The sequence below is a fragment of the Xenopus laevis genome, chromosome 5S (assembly GCF_017654675.1).
Source record: "Xenopus laevis strain J_2021 chromosome 5S, Xenopus_laevis_v10.1, whole genome shotgun sequence".
NCBI lineage: Eukaryota > Metazoa > Chordata > Amphibia > Anura > Pipidae > Xenopus > Xenopus laevis.
The window spans coordinates 141,979,427-141,995,136 of NC_054380.1; the positions used below are offsets into that span (position 1 = coordinate 141,979,427).

At 42.5% G+C, this 15,710-nt stretch overlaps 1 protein-coding gene across 1 annotated transcript in view; it reads right to left on the reverse strand.

The window, feature by feature from the left end:
• scara5.S (scavenger receptor class A member 5 S homeolog) overlaps positions 1-15,710 on the reverse strand; it is a 135,527-nt gene that overhangs the window by 57,626 nt on the left and 62,191 nt on the right. The window contains exon 4 of the mRNA XM_018266060.2: positions 5,845-6,519. Coding sequence (XP_018121549.1) covers positions 5,845-6,519 — 675 coding nt within the window. The remainder of the gene's footprint in view (positions 1-5,844; positions 6,520-15,710) is intronic.

Consider the following 15,710-nt stretch of genomic DNA (forward strand, 5'->3'; position numbering starts at 1 on the left):
TATCTTTTACAGAATCAGATAACCCCAAACGGAATTGACTCCTTAGAGCCAAATCATTTCACCCAGTTTCCACTGCCCACCGGCGGAATTCAGTGCAATACACCTCCGCATCCCTTTTCCCTTGGCGCAACTTACGAATCGCGGTATGGGCAGATGATGCACGATCGGGGTCGTTGTAAAGAATGGCCGTGTTGTTAAAGAAAGTGTCTAGGGAATAACGAGCAGGGTCTGAGGAAGGCAGCCTGAGGGCCCAAATTTGGGGGTCACCCAAAAGCAGGGTCATTATGAACCTTACTTTCTCCTCACCTGATTGGAAAGAATGAGGAAAGAAACTAAGGTACAGCTTACATGCCTCTTTGAAAACAAAAAATTTAGTGCGATCCCCACTGAACCTTTCGGGGAACACAATTTTTGGTTCATGGGGTTTAGATGAATTACCCCAATTGGCAGAGGAACCCACAGAAGGTGCAGGAACAGATTGCTGCTGCGAAGCTTGCGTACCCTCCAGCTGTCGGGTTAGATTGTGGAAACCCTGTAGGAGGTAATTTTGCTTCTGTTCATGATCCTCCAAGCGCTGTAATAGAGTGGTAAGAAGCACTTCAGTGTTAGTTGGAGGAGCAGCAGCGACAGCAGCTTCATCATGACTTTCGTCCTCCATGGGCCCGTGATAATGTCACAGATAATTACAGTAGAGCAAGATGGAGACAGTAGGACAAGATAGAGACAGTAGAGCAAGATGGAGACAGTAGGACAAGATAGAGACAGTAGGACAAGATGGAGACAGTAGGGCAAGATGGGGACAGTAGGACAAGATGGAGACAGTAGGACAAGATGGAGACAGTAGGGCTAGATAGAGACAGTAGGACAAGATGGAGACAGTAGGACAAGATGGAGACAGTAGAACAAGATTGAGACAGTAGGACAAGATAGAGACAGTAGGACAAGATGGAGACAGTAGGGCAAGATGGAGACAGCAGGACAAGATGGAGCCAGTAGCACAAGATGGAGACAGTAGGACAAGATGGAGACAGTAGGAGAAGATAGAGATTGTAGGACAAGCTGGAGACAGTAGGACAAGATGGAGACAGTAGGACAAGATGGAGACAGTAGGACAAAATGGAGACAGTAGGACAAGATGGAGACAGTAGGACAAGATGGAGACTGTAGGACAAGCTGGAGACAGTAGGACAAGATGGAGACTGTAGGACAAGCTGGAGACAGTAAGACAAGATGGAGCCAGTAGGACAAGATGGAGCCAGTAGGACAAGATGGAGACAGTAGGGCAAGATTAAGACAGAAGATTGGGGAAAGAGGGCAAGGCTGAGACAGTAGGTGGTCAAAATGGGATGATTAGAGGAAGACAATAGCTGAAGGGCATAAAGTATAAAGTAAAGTAAAACAGTAAAACTTTAGACCACAATAAGTGGGACAAATTATGGGGGTGACAAGTCTTAAGTTTAGGGGGGTTGTTTTTTGTTTTGTTTTTAATTTAAACCTGATTCCTCCCTGGGTTGCCCCAATGGGTTTTGAAGGCACTTGTTAAGATAAGTAAAGCATGGAATTGAAAGATTAATGATGACAATGTTCATCACCCTAAAAGGTTCATCACAAGGCAAAATTACCCTTAGCTTTCTATTATTTAGTGTAGATATCTAAGGGAAATATATCAACTCATCAACTCTAATCAGCAGTTGGAATCACGTGTGGGAAGGGAGAGCATGTGGGCAGCAGCTTATTGGCTGCTCATCCCCTTGATGTTCTCATCGCTAAAAATGACTATTTCAGTTGTTCTGTTGAAGCATTTACCTTATGTGACCCTGTGCGGCACATGACAAGCAGTTGCCAAGGCTTCTCTATACATTACTCTTACTGCTGCACTTGATAGACCGCCAGGCCGGAACGTGTTTCAAGTCTAGGGTCATTTATTTGTACTCACTGAATCTGCTGACAGATTTTCTTCATGGAGATCAATAGAGATCTTGGCAGAGTGTCTGGAATAGGATAGACAAGTCCCATTGGGCAGAGTGACAGGGACCTGGAATCAGTTAAAGGGGAAGAACACAACTATCTATAAAGAAGGTTTGACCTCTAATTATTTCTCTTTAAATGGAGCATGGGGGTAGACCTGCTGTCATATTGATTCCCTTAGACAGTACAGTATGAGGGTATAGCTTATTGTGTGCCCAGAACATTCCTTCTCTGTATATTTGTATTTATACATATGGGAGGAGGAGGTGCCATATTGATTCCCTTAGACAGTACAGTATGAGGGTATAGCTTATTGTGTGCCCAGAACATTCCTTCTCTGTATATTTGTATTTATACATATGGGAGGAGGAGGTGCCATATTGATTCCCTTAGACAGTACAGTATGAGGGTATAGCTTATTGTGTGCCCACAACATTCCTTCTCTGTATATTTGTAAATCTACATGTAGGTAGGAGCTGCCATATTGTAGACCCCTATTGATTATATATATTAGGGATGCACCAAATCCACTAATCCACTTTGGATTCGGCCGAAACCCTGAATCCTTAGCAAACATTTGACTGAATACTGAACCAAATCCGAATCCTAATTTGCATATGCAAATCAGGTGTGGGAAGGCAAAACATATTTTACTTCTTTGTTTTGTGATGAAAAGTCACACGATTTCCCTCCTCACCTCTAATTTGCATATGCAAATTAGGATTTGGATTCGGTTCGACCGTGCAGAAGGATTTGCCAAAATCCGAATCCTGCTGAAAAAGGCAGAATCCTGGATTCATTGTATCCCTAATATATATATATGTATATTGTCTGTTCCCCAAATTCCATTGATTCCTGCAACTCAAAGCAGAATCTTTATTGCTAGTCAAGTGAGAATCAAAAACCCATTTTGGGTTTGAAATGAATTAGGGATGCACCAAATCCAGGATTCGGTTTGGGATTCGGCCAGGATTCTGCCTTTTTCAGCAGGATTCGGACGAATCCTTCTGTTCGGTCGAACCGAATTGGAATCCTAATTTGCATATGCAAATAAGCAGCGGGAGGGAAATCCCATGACTTTTTGTCACAAAACAAGTGAATATGGAAAGTGAAGAGCCATTGTGGGTGCTCGAAAATACAGCAATTAAACTGCCCTGAAAGTGTTAATAATGGGAGGGATTTGTCGTGCAAATAACGTTGTGTGTCTGGAGTAAGGAATGAGTGAGACTCATGAGCGAGGCCAAGTTTCTATAAGGAATAACTAATGAGCTCAGATGTTGTTGCCTTTAAATCATATGAAACTGTTGTTACAGCCAATCCCTGTCTATTTTGGGAAGCGTACATTCTAATTAAATAACGGATCATAATTATACGTGTCACTGTAAGTAAATGATCCATTACACTCTGTATTGTTCCTTTCTTATTTTCTTCATAAACTGCAGCGTAAACAAAGTGTCAGGTATTTCCTAATAAACAACGTTTCCCAGAAACCATCATCATCATCAATGAGAAGCCTTCAGACCAACATGAATCAACACTTTTGATTTATTGGGCTCATTTATATAAATGTTTCCAGAACCTGTTATTAAAAGATGGCTTGAGCGCTATAAAAAAGTTCCACCATCCCCAGTCTCTTCTCATAATGGCAAATCTCTAATAACAGGTTCAGCCCTGGAAGAGAGACAAGCCTTGTCTTCAATGTGTCCCAGGCACATCCCTATTGTGGATTGGCTAAACCTAATCATTGTCCCCTCTTTATTATTTATTACCTCTCATGACCCTACTTCTGCATCAGAAACCCCTGAAAAGAAGCCACCAGAATATGTGGCCTAGTCCCCTCTGGGTCATCCCCAGTCATAAATAGGCAGCTAGAAGATACTATAAGAAAAGCTTTAGCAGGACATCCAGTTGAGTGTGTTTACTCCCTATACAGAGAGAAATATTATATAACTCTGGACACTTTGTCTAAAATGTGTATAGGAGGCTATACAAATAAAAAAAAAAATACATACACATTGCCGGGTTTCAAACTGTCCCAAGCCGACACAGGAGCTATTTGTACGAATTGTTTATGGATGATCAGAGCCAAAGAAACTTAACATCTCCATGTGCCATGATGGACTCTGAAGCACTGGACATGTGGCTAAATGGCATCTGGTGGTGTGATGGAAAACTCTCTGGGTTGAGCAGATGTCAAGAGAACGTTACCTATCTGAAAATGCCAACAGTAACATTTGGTGGAGAAGGAATAATGGTTTGGTGCTGTTTCCACGGTTCCATGGTCTGAACCCCTGGTTCCTGTGAAACTTTAAAGCTAATGGGTACAATGACATTCTTGACTATTCCTTCTTCCTACTTTGTGGATCAGTTTGGAGAAGGCCCTTTCCTGTTTCAGCCCAATAATGCCCCATAGCACAAAGCCAGTTCCCTTTAGAATGGGTTTGCTGAGCTGGAAGTAGGAGAACCTGACTGCACAGAGCCATGACCATAACCCAACAGAACCCCTGTGCGATGAATTGGAACCCTGACTGTCAGGGCTGATCCCCAACTTCAGTGACCAACCTAACTAATCTATTGTGACTGAATGGAGGAAAATCCCACCATCAAGGTTCTAACAACTAGTGGGATCTTCCTAGAAGACTAGGGGCTCTTATAGTAATATTAATTGGTTTGTTGTTGGACAGGCAGGTGTCCAGATGTCTATATGCCATATGTAACATAATACTATGCCCTTATAGGTAGCACCATGTTCCAGGAAAATACCAATTTAGAGCAGCCTTTTATGAAAGTACAGTAGACCCAGTGGTCCACATTAATATATGTATGTGAAGAAGAGCCTATGCTAAATGCTATAGGACCTGTATATATTGCACATTTAAACAAATATTGCATATAAAGACAATGAAGTCTAAAGTTTAAAGTTCATATATTATCAAACATTCACACTTTAAAGATCTGTTCTATGAAAGTAGAGGGATTTATAGCAGCATCCACTGAGGATTTGGACATGTTACTCTAGAACAGGGGTCCCCAACCTGTTTTACCCGTGAGCCACATTCAAAAATAAAAAGAGTTGGAGCGCAACACGGGGATTCAAAAACTTCCTGGGGTGTCACATAAGGCTCTGATTGGCTATTTGGTAGCCCCTATATGAACTGTCAGCCTACAGGAGGATCTGTTTGGCAGTACACCTGGTTTTTTATGTAACCAAAACTTGCCTCCAAGCCGGGAATTCAAAAATAAGTACCTGCTCTGAGGCTACTGGGAGCAACATCTAAGGGGTTGGGGAGCAATATGTTGTTTGTGAACTACTGGTTGGGGATCACTGCTCTAGATACAACTAGATACAACACCCCCTCAGAATTATACACATATCTGTGAAAGAGAGAAGAAGTAGGACAAGGTGAGAATGCCTGGGCCAACAGGAAAGAATTCCTCCACCCCACAGATACATCTCTTTCTAGGACAAGCATAGGAATTTTATAAATCTATAAAATAAAATTACTCAGTGTACATGCCTAAGCTACTAAATGGTACTCTGCAAAGTCTACCAAGTAAGTGGAAGAAAACACCCACCCTGTATTTATTTCTGGATGGTCCTTCCCACTCCTATCGATCAACTAACTTGTGCCTATTTCTGATATGCAAATTAGAGAGCAGCAGAGTACACTGGCCACAATGGCACCCTACCGCCTGCTCTATTACTGCTGCTTGGTTCTTAGTGACAACTCATGTTCCATGTTGACTTCACAACTACAGCTTGGTTGGTAGGGTAATTAAGCCAATAAATCATCATAAAAGTTAATTAAACGGTGAATTACCCCTTTCAGTCTATAATATGGAATTTATACTTATTGTTCCTGGTGAAGAACCTACCTCTTATAACAGTAATATTTTTTAAGGCGATTGAGTGTTCCCAGTCTTTAAGCCTCAGATCTTCTGTCACATTATTCAGTAGAGCCATCTCGTGCTTTAACTGTTGCTCCATAACAATATGGAGAAGTCTCATGTGCCTCGTTTCCTCTGACACGTTGTTTATGAGACCCTGAAGATCTTGAATCCTTGTGTGATGAATTCCTATATCATAGGTAAAAGTTGCATTAACTGCATTTAGTGTCCCCAATATTTCACTTATTTGGTAATTAAGTCCCTCAACTTTTGTAGACATCTCCTTCAGTAAAGTGTCATGATGGTGCCACATGTACCTACTGCCGTTAAACTCTGTTGAGAGACGATAAACCTCTGACTGGTGAGAGTCACTTAAATGGTTGAGATTGGCACCAAGGTTTGCAGTAATTGTATCCGTTTTGGTGGCCATGTCTTGAAGGCGCTGAAGATTCTCTTCTAATTTATGGAGAGAGTCTGTGAGTTGGAGAAGTGAGTCAGAATGGTTCTGAAACAAATCCTGCAGCTTCCAAACATGTTCCATGAAGTCTCCCTTGAAGGAGAGCTGCATCAGCTTGAACTGGAGGTCTCGGTAGCTTTCATTTAAACGATTCACATTGCTGGTTAAAACTTTTAAATCCTCAGGAGAACTCTGGGGTCTTGAAACTGAAATAGAAAAAGAGAATGAATTGTATCTTTTCTACACTGACCTTCCATGGACAACTTGTGGCCAAAAAGTGGCGCTGTACAAAACAAAAATAGAGACAACAGGGCAATTGGAACACGATGCTTGGGCACCTTAGTAAAGCTCTTCATTGTGGAGTTCCTAATTGTTATATACAATATAAAACTGCTATAAACACTTGACAAACACTGATATAAGTTTGTGTATTCTCCTTGTGATGTATCTTCCCAATAACAATGAGTTAAGGGGAATATAAGAAAGGCTCAAATCACTGTTTTTGTTTGCAAGGAGCCAGAAAATACTATTTATTTTAGAACAGATGTCCACTCATCTCCCGCTATTGTTCAATCCCAAACCGGACACAATTAGTGAGAGCCCTGTGTTTTATTTACATGGGATTCTTACAGTGATTTCCTGGGCAGATGTGATGGTGAATTCAAATGTAAAGGTTTAAAGTCATTCGGAAATGTACAGCTCAGAGGAGGTCGCATTTCACGCTAAAAGTCAAGCAAACAACCTTGATCCAGATGTATAAACCCAACCCTCCTATTCAGGAAAAAGCCCACGTGTTATGGGGTTTGATCATCAGTGGAGGACCGTGTGCATTTTCTATGTGGGGTTTTGGTAGATGAAGAGTAACGTGGTCAGGCCCGGACTGGCAATCTGTGGGTTCTGGCAAATGCCAGAGAGGCTGCTATAAGGTCCCATAGAAAGTCAGTATTTAGTGGGCTGGTGGGGGCTGTTTGGGCCTCTATGTGGGCTGATTGGGCCTCTGTGTACCTGAAATGCCAGGGCCTATTTTAATTCTCAGTCCGGACATGAACGTGGTCACATATAATACTCAACCTATGCTATCTTCTCCCCAATATAAAGGAGACCACATAAGATATACACAATAGATGTAATACCATAACACAATCAATTAGAGAATTGTAATATGAATTCACATTGCACGTTAAACATTCCAACTCTCGGAGGTCCCATGAAAATAAATCTCATTTGCTTTGGCAATGGAACTTACTCGTTTGTTCCTCAGTGTGCATGGTCTCCTATAAAAGATAAGGTGAGGTGATCCAAGAGATTTTTTGAGTAGATTAAAATAAATTATCCAGACACAGTTTGGATGTAACTAGACTCTGTCCATCCATTCTGCACAATAGGGGCATGGAGGGCAAAAATGGGCTCAGCTGGGGAAGAAGGACTGTTACCTAAATTCTCACACTTTTTTAATATTCCAATACGGGGAGGGATGTGACGTGGGTGATGCCATCAGGAGTAGAGCCCAATACCCTGACACTGCACTAGTCATGAACCTACAGAATGTGTAGTAGAACAGCTGGAGAACTGCAGTTTGGATCTTTCCTACAAATATATAGAGGTTCCTCATCACAGATTGAGCCCCATCTCCTATAAACCGAACATATGACCCAAAAGCAAGACATTTGTGTGTTAGCTCTTTGGTGCTTGCAGCTGTAAAACTTGCCCAAAATGTGCCTATTTGGGCAGTTTGACCAGTTTCTTATTTCATACTCTACTTCCTGAACATCTACCCCAGGGGGTAGTTTTACCACCATATCCTCTCTGATTGCAATTTATATACCCCAACAGAAATTTGCTGATGCTCCTTTTAGGTAAGAGCTGCTTACCTTCCCGGCGGTCGCGATGAAAATCCAAGGTGGCGGTGCCCATGCTGAACACATGGGTGCGGCGTCGCTGCATGATGATGTCATCGCTGGTGCCGGGATTTTGTAATAAAAGGGTGCCCTGGATGCTGAAACCCTGCCCAATTATAGGTCTTTAATCCTGTGAGTACCTGGGTGTATTGTCTGTCTGATTCCCGGTTTTGATTCCTGCTGTGATCCTGACTCTGATCCTGATCTGCCTGTTTGAACTCTTGCCTGGACTTTAACTAACGATTTTGCCTGATTCCTATTTGTACTGCATACTCGGACTTTAACCCTTGTTGGGCTTCCTCCTTAGTCCTGACTACTCCTGCTAGAAGCCGATAGGCCCCCTGACAGAAAGACTAGGCCATTTACAATTGATGAAGTGTGAAGAGCACATTCCTCCTTCACTGCTCACATACTTCTTATTTATTTGTTTGGCTCTTGGCCCAGTTGATTGGATCTGTTTGGCTCTTGACCTAAATGGTTGGATACCATGATTGATGGTCACTGTCCACAATAACAGAACATTAAACTCAGTGTTCCTTGTCTAATAAGAAATAGCAAGGAAAGAGTCATCAAACCTGGTATCAATGAGAAAACCTCTTGATCAGACACATTGATCCGCAGACACATGCACCAGTCTGCCCCATGCAAATGGAATGGAAAAGCCATATTGGTATATTAGGGGGATTATTTATCAAAATCTGAATTTTTCTGATTATTTAATTAAAACAATTCAGAGCAAACTAGAATCCACAATTGGACCTTATTTTGTATTAAAAAAAGCTTTATTTAATTGGATCAGGGAAAAACTCAATAAAACCAAGCAAAACCCTGAATCATATGATTTTGTCCTCAATTTTTCGGAGCTTTTTAACAAAAAGTCCCAGATAGTCGGATTTTCGGGCTAATTCTGGCACAGACCAGAAACAGAGCTTGTTTATATAAACTATAGTAGTACTTATCTGTTATCTACTGTGTATCCTGTGCTTGAATGGCTGCCCCCATGGCTACACAGCAGCTTGTTTATATAAACTATAGTAGTACTTATCTGTTATCTACTGTGTATCCTGTGCTTGAATGACTGCCCCCATGGCTACACAGCAGCTTGTTTATATAAACTATAGTAGTACTTATCTGTTATCTACTGTGTATCCTGTGCTTGAATGACTGCCCCCATGGCTACACAGCAGCTTGTTTATATAAACTATAGCAAACACACCAGTTTTACCCGTGCAGTGCAACACTATGTTTTATTTTAATTACGGCAAAACTCTTTGACTTTTTGGTGCTACTGCTCCTTTAAGGGCAAGATAGGTTCTTCTACCATTGAGTGTTACTGGGTGTTCTGGAAATGTAAGGGGGATGATTGTTGTTACCACTGTAGGATGAGTTCTGTCACCATCAAGTCCTACTTGGTGTTACCGCACCATTGTATCCTACTGAGATGTGGAGGTGGATGGGTTTTATTATCATTGTGTCCTACTAGATGTTCCTGAGATATAAGGATAGAATCAGTTCTTTTATCATTGTATCCTATTGAGCTGTGAAGCAGAATGTATTATGTTCCTATTGTGTAATGTAATTTGTAATGTGAAGCAAGATGGTTGTGTTACCATTGACTGCAGGTTCTGCCCATTCCTTTCTGTAACATTAGCCACAGGAGCTGACCATTTAGTACAGGGAATCAGGTGCAAACTAACAGCCCCAACGCTCATATGTTTATTTTGGCAAATCTTCTCCTTCCAGTCTGATTATTTAAAGCACAATAGAAATCCTGCCACAATCTCTTCTATTCTACTTATAATTTCTCCTTTGTCACACAATGTCATTGCCCTGCCTGTACCCTGTTGTGTTATAGACACTTATTTCTATTACACAATCCCCCACGCGCACAACACAAAGCAGATTTATGGATCACTTGCCAGCGGAATCAGCCCCCCGGGATCCATTCCATATGTTCCCAATTACACACAATTCCTGCAATGTTTTCTCATTACTAAAGTTGTTTTATTTCAGACCTCACTGACCCACAGGAATTATTTCTGGAACATCCTACAAATTACAATTGTCTTGTTGGTTTAGGTACAATTGTGGCATCTGAATGGGAAAGTCACGATAGAATATTGTACAAGAGGGTAGAACTGTCTCACCAACTGATGTCTGAAATTTGGGGTGAGTGTTTATTTGTACCCTGGGTACCCCTGGAACTATAGCAGGGCGACACCCCAATGTTTCTATATATCTGTAACCTTGTTATGAGCTAAGGGGACCCAGTCTGAAGGTCAGTTAGGGGGAGATTTGGGGTGAGTGCTTATTTGTACCCTGGGTACCCCTGGAACTATAGCAGGGTGACACCCCAATGTTTCTATATATCTGTAACCTTGTTATGAGCTAAGGGGGCCCAGTCTGAAGGTCAGTTAGGGGGAGATTTGGGGTGAGTGCTTATTTGTACCCTGGGTACCCCTGGAACTATAGCAGGGTGACACCCCAATGTTTCTATATATCTGTAACCTTGTTATGAGCTAAGGGGGCCCAGTCTGAAGGTCAGTTAGGGGGAGATTTGGGGTGAGTTCTTATTTGTACCCTGGGTACCCCTGGAACTATAGCAGGGTGACACCCCAATGTTTCTATATATCTGTAACCTTGTTATGAACTAAGGGGGCTCAGTCTGAAGGTCAGTTAGGGGGAGATTTGGGGTGAGTGTTTATTTGTACCCTGGGTACTCCTGGAACTATAGCAGGGTGACACCCCAATGTTTCTATATATCTGTAACCTTGTTATGAGCTAAGGGGGCCCAGTCTGAAGGTCAGTTAGGGGGAGATTTGGGGTGAGTGCTTATTTGTACCCTGGGTACCCCTGGAACTATAGCAGGGTGACACCCCAATGTTTCTATATATCTGTAACCTTGTTATGAGCTAAGGGGGCCCAGTCTGAAGGCCAGTTAGGGGGAGATTTGGGGTGAGTGCTTATTTGTACCCTGGGTACCCCATGAACTATAGCAGGGTGACACCCCAATGTTTCTATATATCTGTAACCTTGTTATGAGCTAAGGGGGCCCAGTCTGAAGGTCAGTTAGGGGGAGATTTGGGGTGAGTGCTTATTTGTACCCTGGGTACCCCTGGAACTATAGCAGGGTGACACCCCAATGTTTCTATATATCTGTAACCTTGTTATGAGCTAAAGGGGCCCAGTCTGAAGGCCAGTTAGGGGGAGATTTGGGGTGAGTGTTTATTTGTACCCTGGGTACCCCTGGAACTATAGCAGGGTGACACCCCAATGTTTCTATATATCTGTAACCTTGTTATGAGCTAAGGGGGCCCAGTCTGAAGGTCAGTTAGGGGGAGATTTGGGGTGAGTTCTTATTTGTACCCTGGGTACCCCTGGAACTATAGCAGGGTGACACCCCAATGTTTCTATATATCTGTAACCTTGTTATGAACTAAGGGGGCTCAGTCTGAAGGTCAGTTAGGGGGAGATTTGGGGTGAGTGTTTATTTGTGCCCTGGGTACCCCTGGAACTATAGCAGGGTGACACCCCAATGTTTCTATATATCTGTAACCTTGTTATGAACTAAGGGGGCTCAGTCTGAAGGTCAGTTAGGGGGAGATTTGGGGTAAGTGTTTATTTGTACCCTGGGTACCCCTGGAACTATAGCAGGGTGACACCCCAATGTTTCTATATATCTGTAACCTTGTTATGAGCTAAGGGGGCTCAGTCTGAAGGTCAGTTAGGGGGAGTTTTGGGGTGAGTGTTTATTTGTACCCTGGGTACCCCTGGAACTATAGCAGGGTGACACCCCAATGTTTCTATATATCTGTAACCTTGTTATGAGCTAAGGGGGCCCAGTCTGAAGGTCAGTTAGGGGGAGATTTGGGGTGAGAGTTTATTTGTACCCTGGGTACCCCTGGAACTATAGCAGGGTGACACCCCAATGTTTCTATATATCTGTAACCTTGTTATGAGCTAAGGGGGCCCAGTCTGAAGGTCAGTTAGGGGGAGATTTGGGGTGAGTGTCTATTTGTACCCTGGGTACCCCTGGAACTATAGCAGGGTGACACCCCAATGTTTCTATATATCTGTAACCTTGTTATGAGCTAAGGGGGCCCAGTCTGAAGGTCAGTTAGGGGGAGATTTGGGGTGAGAGTTTATTTGTACCCTGGGTACCCCTGGAACTATAGCAGGGTGACACCCCAATGTTTCTATATATCTGTAACCTTGTTATGAGCTAAGGGGGCCCAGTCTGAAGGTCAGTTAGGGGGAGATTTGGGGTGAGTGATTATTTGTACCCTGGGTACCCCTGGAACTATAGCAGGGTGACTGTTACCCCAATGTTTCTATATATCTGTAACCTTGTTATGAGCTAAGGGGGCCCAGTCTGAAGGTCAGTTAGGGGGAGATTTGGGGTGAGTGCTTATTTGTACCCTGGGTACCCCTGGAACTATAGCAGGGTGACACCCCAATGTTTCTATATATCTGTAACCTTGTTATGAGCTAAGGGGGCCCAGTCTGAAGGCCAGTTAGGGGGAGATTTGGGGTGAGTGCTTATTTGTACCCTGGGTACCCCTGGAACTATAGCAGGGTGACACCCCAATGTTTCTATATATCTGTAACCTTGTTATGAGCTAAGGGGGCCCAGTCTAAAGGTCAGTTAGGGGGAGATTTGGGGTGAGTGATTATTTGTGTCCTGGGTACCCCTGGAACTATAGCACGGTGACACCCCAATGTTTCTATATATCTGTAACCATGTTATGAGCTAAGGGGGCCCAGTCTGAAGGTCAGTTAGGGGGAGATTTGGGGTGAGTGTTTATTTGTACCCTGGGTACCCCTGGAACTATAGCAGGGTCGTTGTTATCCCACTTTTTTATGAATCCTGAATGCTGTATGTTCATATGGAGTTTCTTCTGTAGTATAATTGCTAATGTAACTCCAGCCAGAGCAACATATCATGGCTAGAACCATAAACAGGGCACTTTATTTGAGTAAAGAAGGTTTTATTAGAAGAACTGTCGCAGCTGAAGAATAAATGGGATGATGCCAAGTAACCGAGGGTTGATCCGTGTGCCCATTAGACAGACATCACTGGCAGTCGCTCACACCTCATATACAATCTCTCAGGAATGAGTATTTATTTAAGGGTTTTGTTTCCAATTAGGGAAAAGGAAACAAAGTAAAGATTTAGCTTGTTAAGAGTTGGAAGAGAGGAAATCCGATGGCAGGAGCTGTGGATGGGAAGATGGAACATTTGGAACATGACCACAGCAAATAAAGACTCAACTTCTATGGATTTTGTCCCTGCGGAGCCCACTGTCATCAAAGATATAGAGGAAAACCACCTCAATGCATCTTAATCCCCCACCAGCCCACAGTAATTTAATGCACTTTCCTCTTAAACATCCCTCTAAAAAGACACCAAGCAAGTACATAAAGGCAGTTCCCTGACAGCCAGAGTCACAACTGCAAAAAATTAGAATATTTTGCTGCCACGGTCCAAAAGGGCCTTGGGTTTCAGTATTTATCAGTAGGGCAAGTTGACGACAGTAGCACATAATGGAGACGATAGGACAAGATGAAGACAGTAAAGCAAGATGAAGATGGTAGGACAAAATGGAAACAGTATGGCAAGATGAAGACAGAAGGGAAAGAGCATGACAGTAGGGCAAGATGCAGACTGTGGAGCTAGAGACAGTAGGACAATAGACACAGTAATGCAAGACGGTGACAGTAGGACAAGATGGAGACAGTAGGACAAGATGGAGACAGTAGGACAAGATGGAGACAGTAGGGCAAGATGGAGACAGTAGGACAAGATGGAGACAGTAGGACAAGATGGAGACAGTATAGCAAGATGGAGAAAATAGAGAGAGACGAAGATAGAAGGACAAGATAGAGCCAGGAGGACAAGATGGAGATGGTAGTACAAGATGGAGACAGTAGCACGAGATAAAGAAAGTTGGACAAAATAGAAATAGTCATGCAAGGTGGTGACAGTAGGAATAGATGGAGACTTTAGATCACGATGGAAATATTAGAGGAATATAGAAATAGTGTGAAACTAGATGGGGCCTGTAGAACAAGGACAGTAAGACAATGTGGTGAATGCAGAATAAAATGGAGAGTTGGAAAGAGTAGATAGTATAAGACGATGAATCTAGAACAAGATGTCAACTGTAACTCTTTATACTAATATTGTGCTTTCAGAAACCATTTCATTGTTGATTAAGAACAACAACAGGTGGAGGTCTACACATACTAAAAGTCCTGTTTTGCCCTTGCAACCTTTAAAAATTATCATTGGCAACAATACATACATCAATTACTGTGAAAAGACAACAAAGCACTCATTCATATTAGTGGCTTTGAGAGTCTCTCGCAAAAGAGAGACTTTTCTACTTTAAAGCACCATGGCAGCTCACACAATTCTGGATACTGTAAGTGTTTGCTCATAACTCTCTCTCTTTATTTAAAGGATAATACAAGACAAATAAACCTACTTATAGGTCATATTCCCAGCTGCGCTTTCCTTACCTAATCTACTTCTCATGGAAATCAGTTTATTTTCCAATCCATTCCTAATGGCGTCCGGTTCTATTTGTCACTTTATGCACATAAATAGCTTGTGTTTGCTTAGTACAAATCCCCAGCCATCCATAAGACTTGTGTGATTAAATCAAAATAAACGGATCAAGGGCTGTGCTTCATATTTAAGTCTGTGAATGTTTTATTTGGCAATATTTTTTCAATTCGTTACCCTGCACAAAGGCTGTCGGTGCCATATGTGTAAAGCTGCAGAGAAGGGTGAGAGTAATGTGTTCCTTGCTCTATGTCTATGTGCAGTTCCACATAGAAACTCGGTGTAGTTCCTTCTTACTCTTTCCTAATGGTATAAGCATGTCTCTTTCATCTGGTATGGTAACTATGGATTGGAGGAAAGGTGATGTTAATCCTATAGAAAAGGATTACGATCTCAGCCTGGCAACTATAGGCCAGTAAGTCTGACATCTGTGGTGGGCAAATTATTTGAAGGCTTGTTAAGGGATCACATTCAAAATGTTGTCCTAGTGAATGTCATTATGAGCAGCAATCAGCATGGCTTTATGAAGGATAGGTCATGTCAGACTAATTTGATTGCATTTTATGATGAGGTAAGTAAGATTCTGGATAGTGGGGGGGCAGTAGATCTATTTGGATTTAGCCAAAGCGTTTGATACTGTGCCCCACAAACGACTGCTTTCTAAACTAAGGTCTGTTGGGCTTAATGAAGTCGTTTGCACATGGATAGGAAACTGGCTACAGGATCGGGTACAGAGGGTGGTTGTTAATGGGACATTCTCTACTTGGAGTAAGGTTCTTAGTGGGGTCCCTCAGGGCTCAGTATTGGGGCCACTTTTATTTAACTTGTTCATTAATGACTTAGGGGAGGGTATTGTAAGTAATGTATCAGTGTTTGCAGATGAGACAAAACTATCAGCCCAATTAATTCCATCCAGGATGTGGCACTTGCA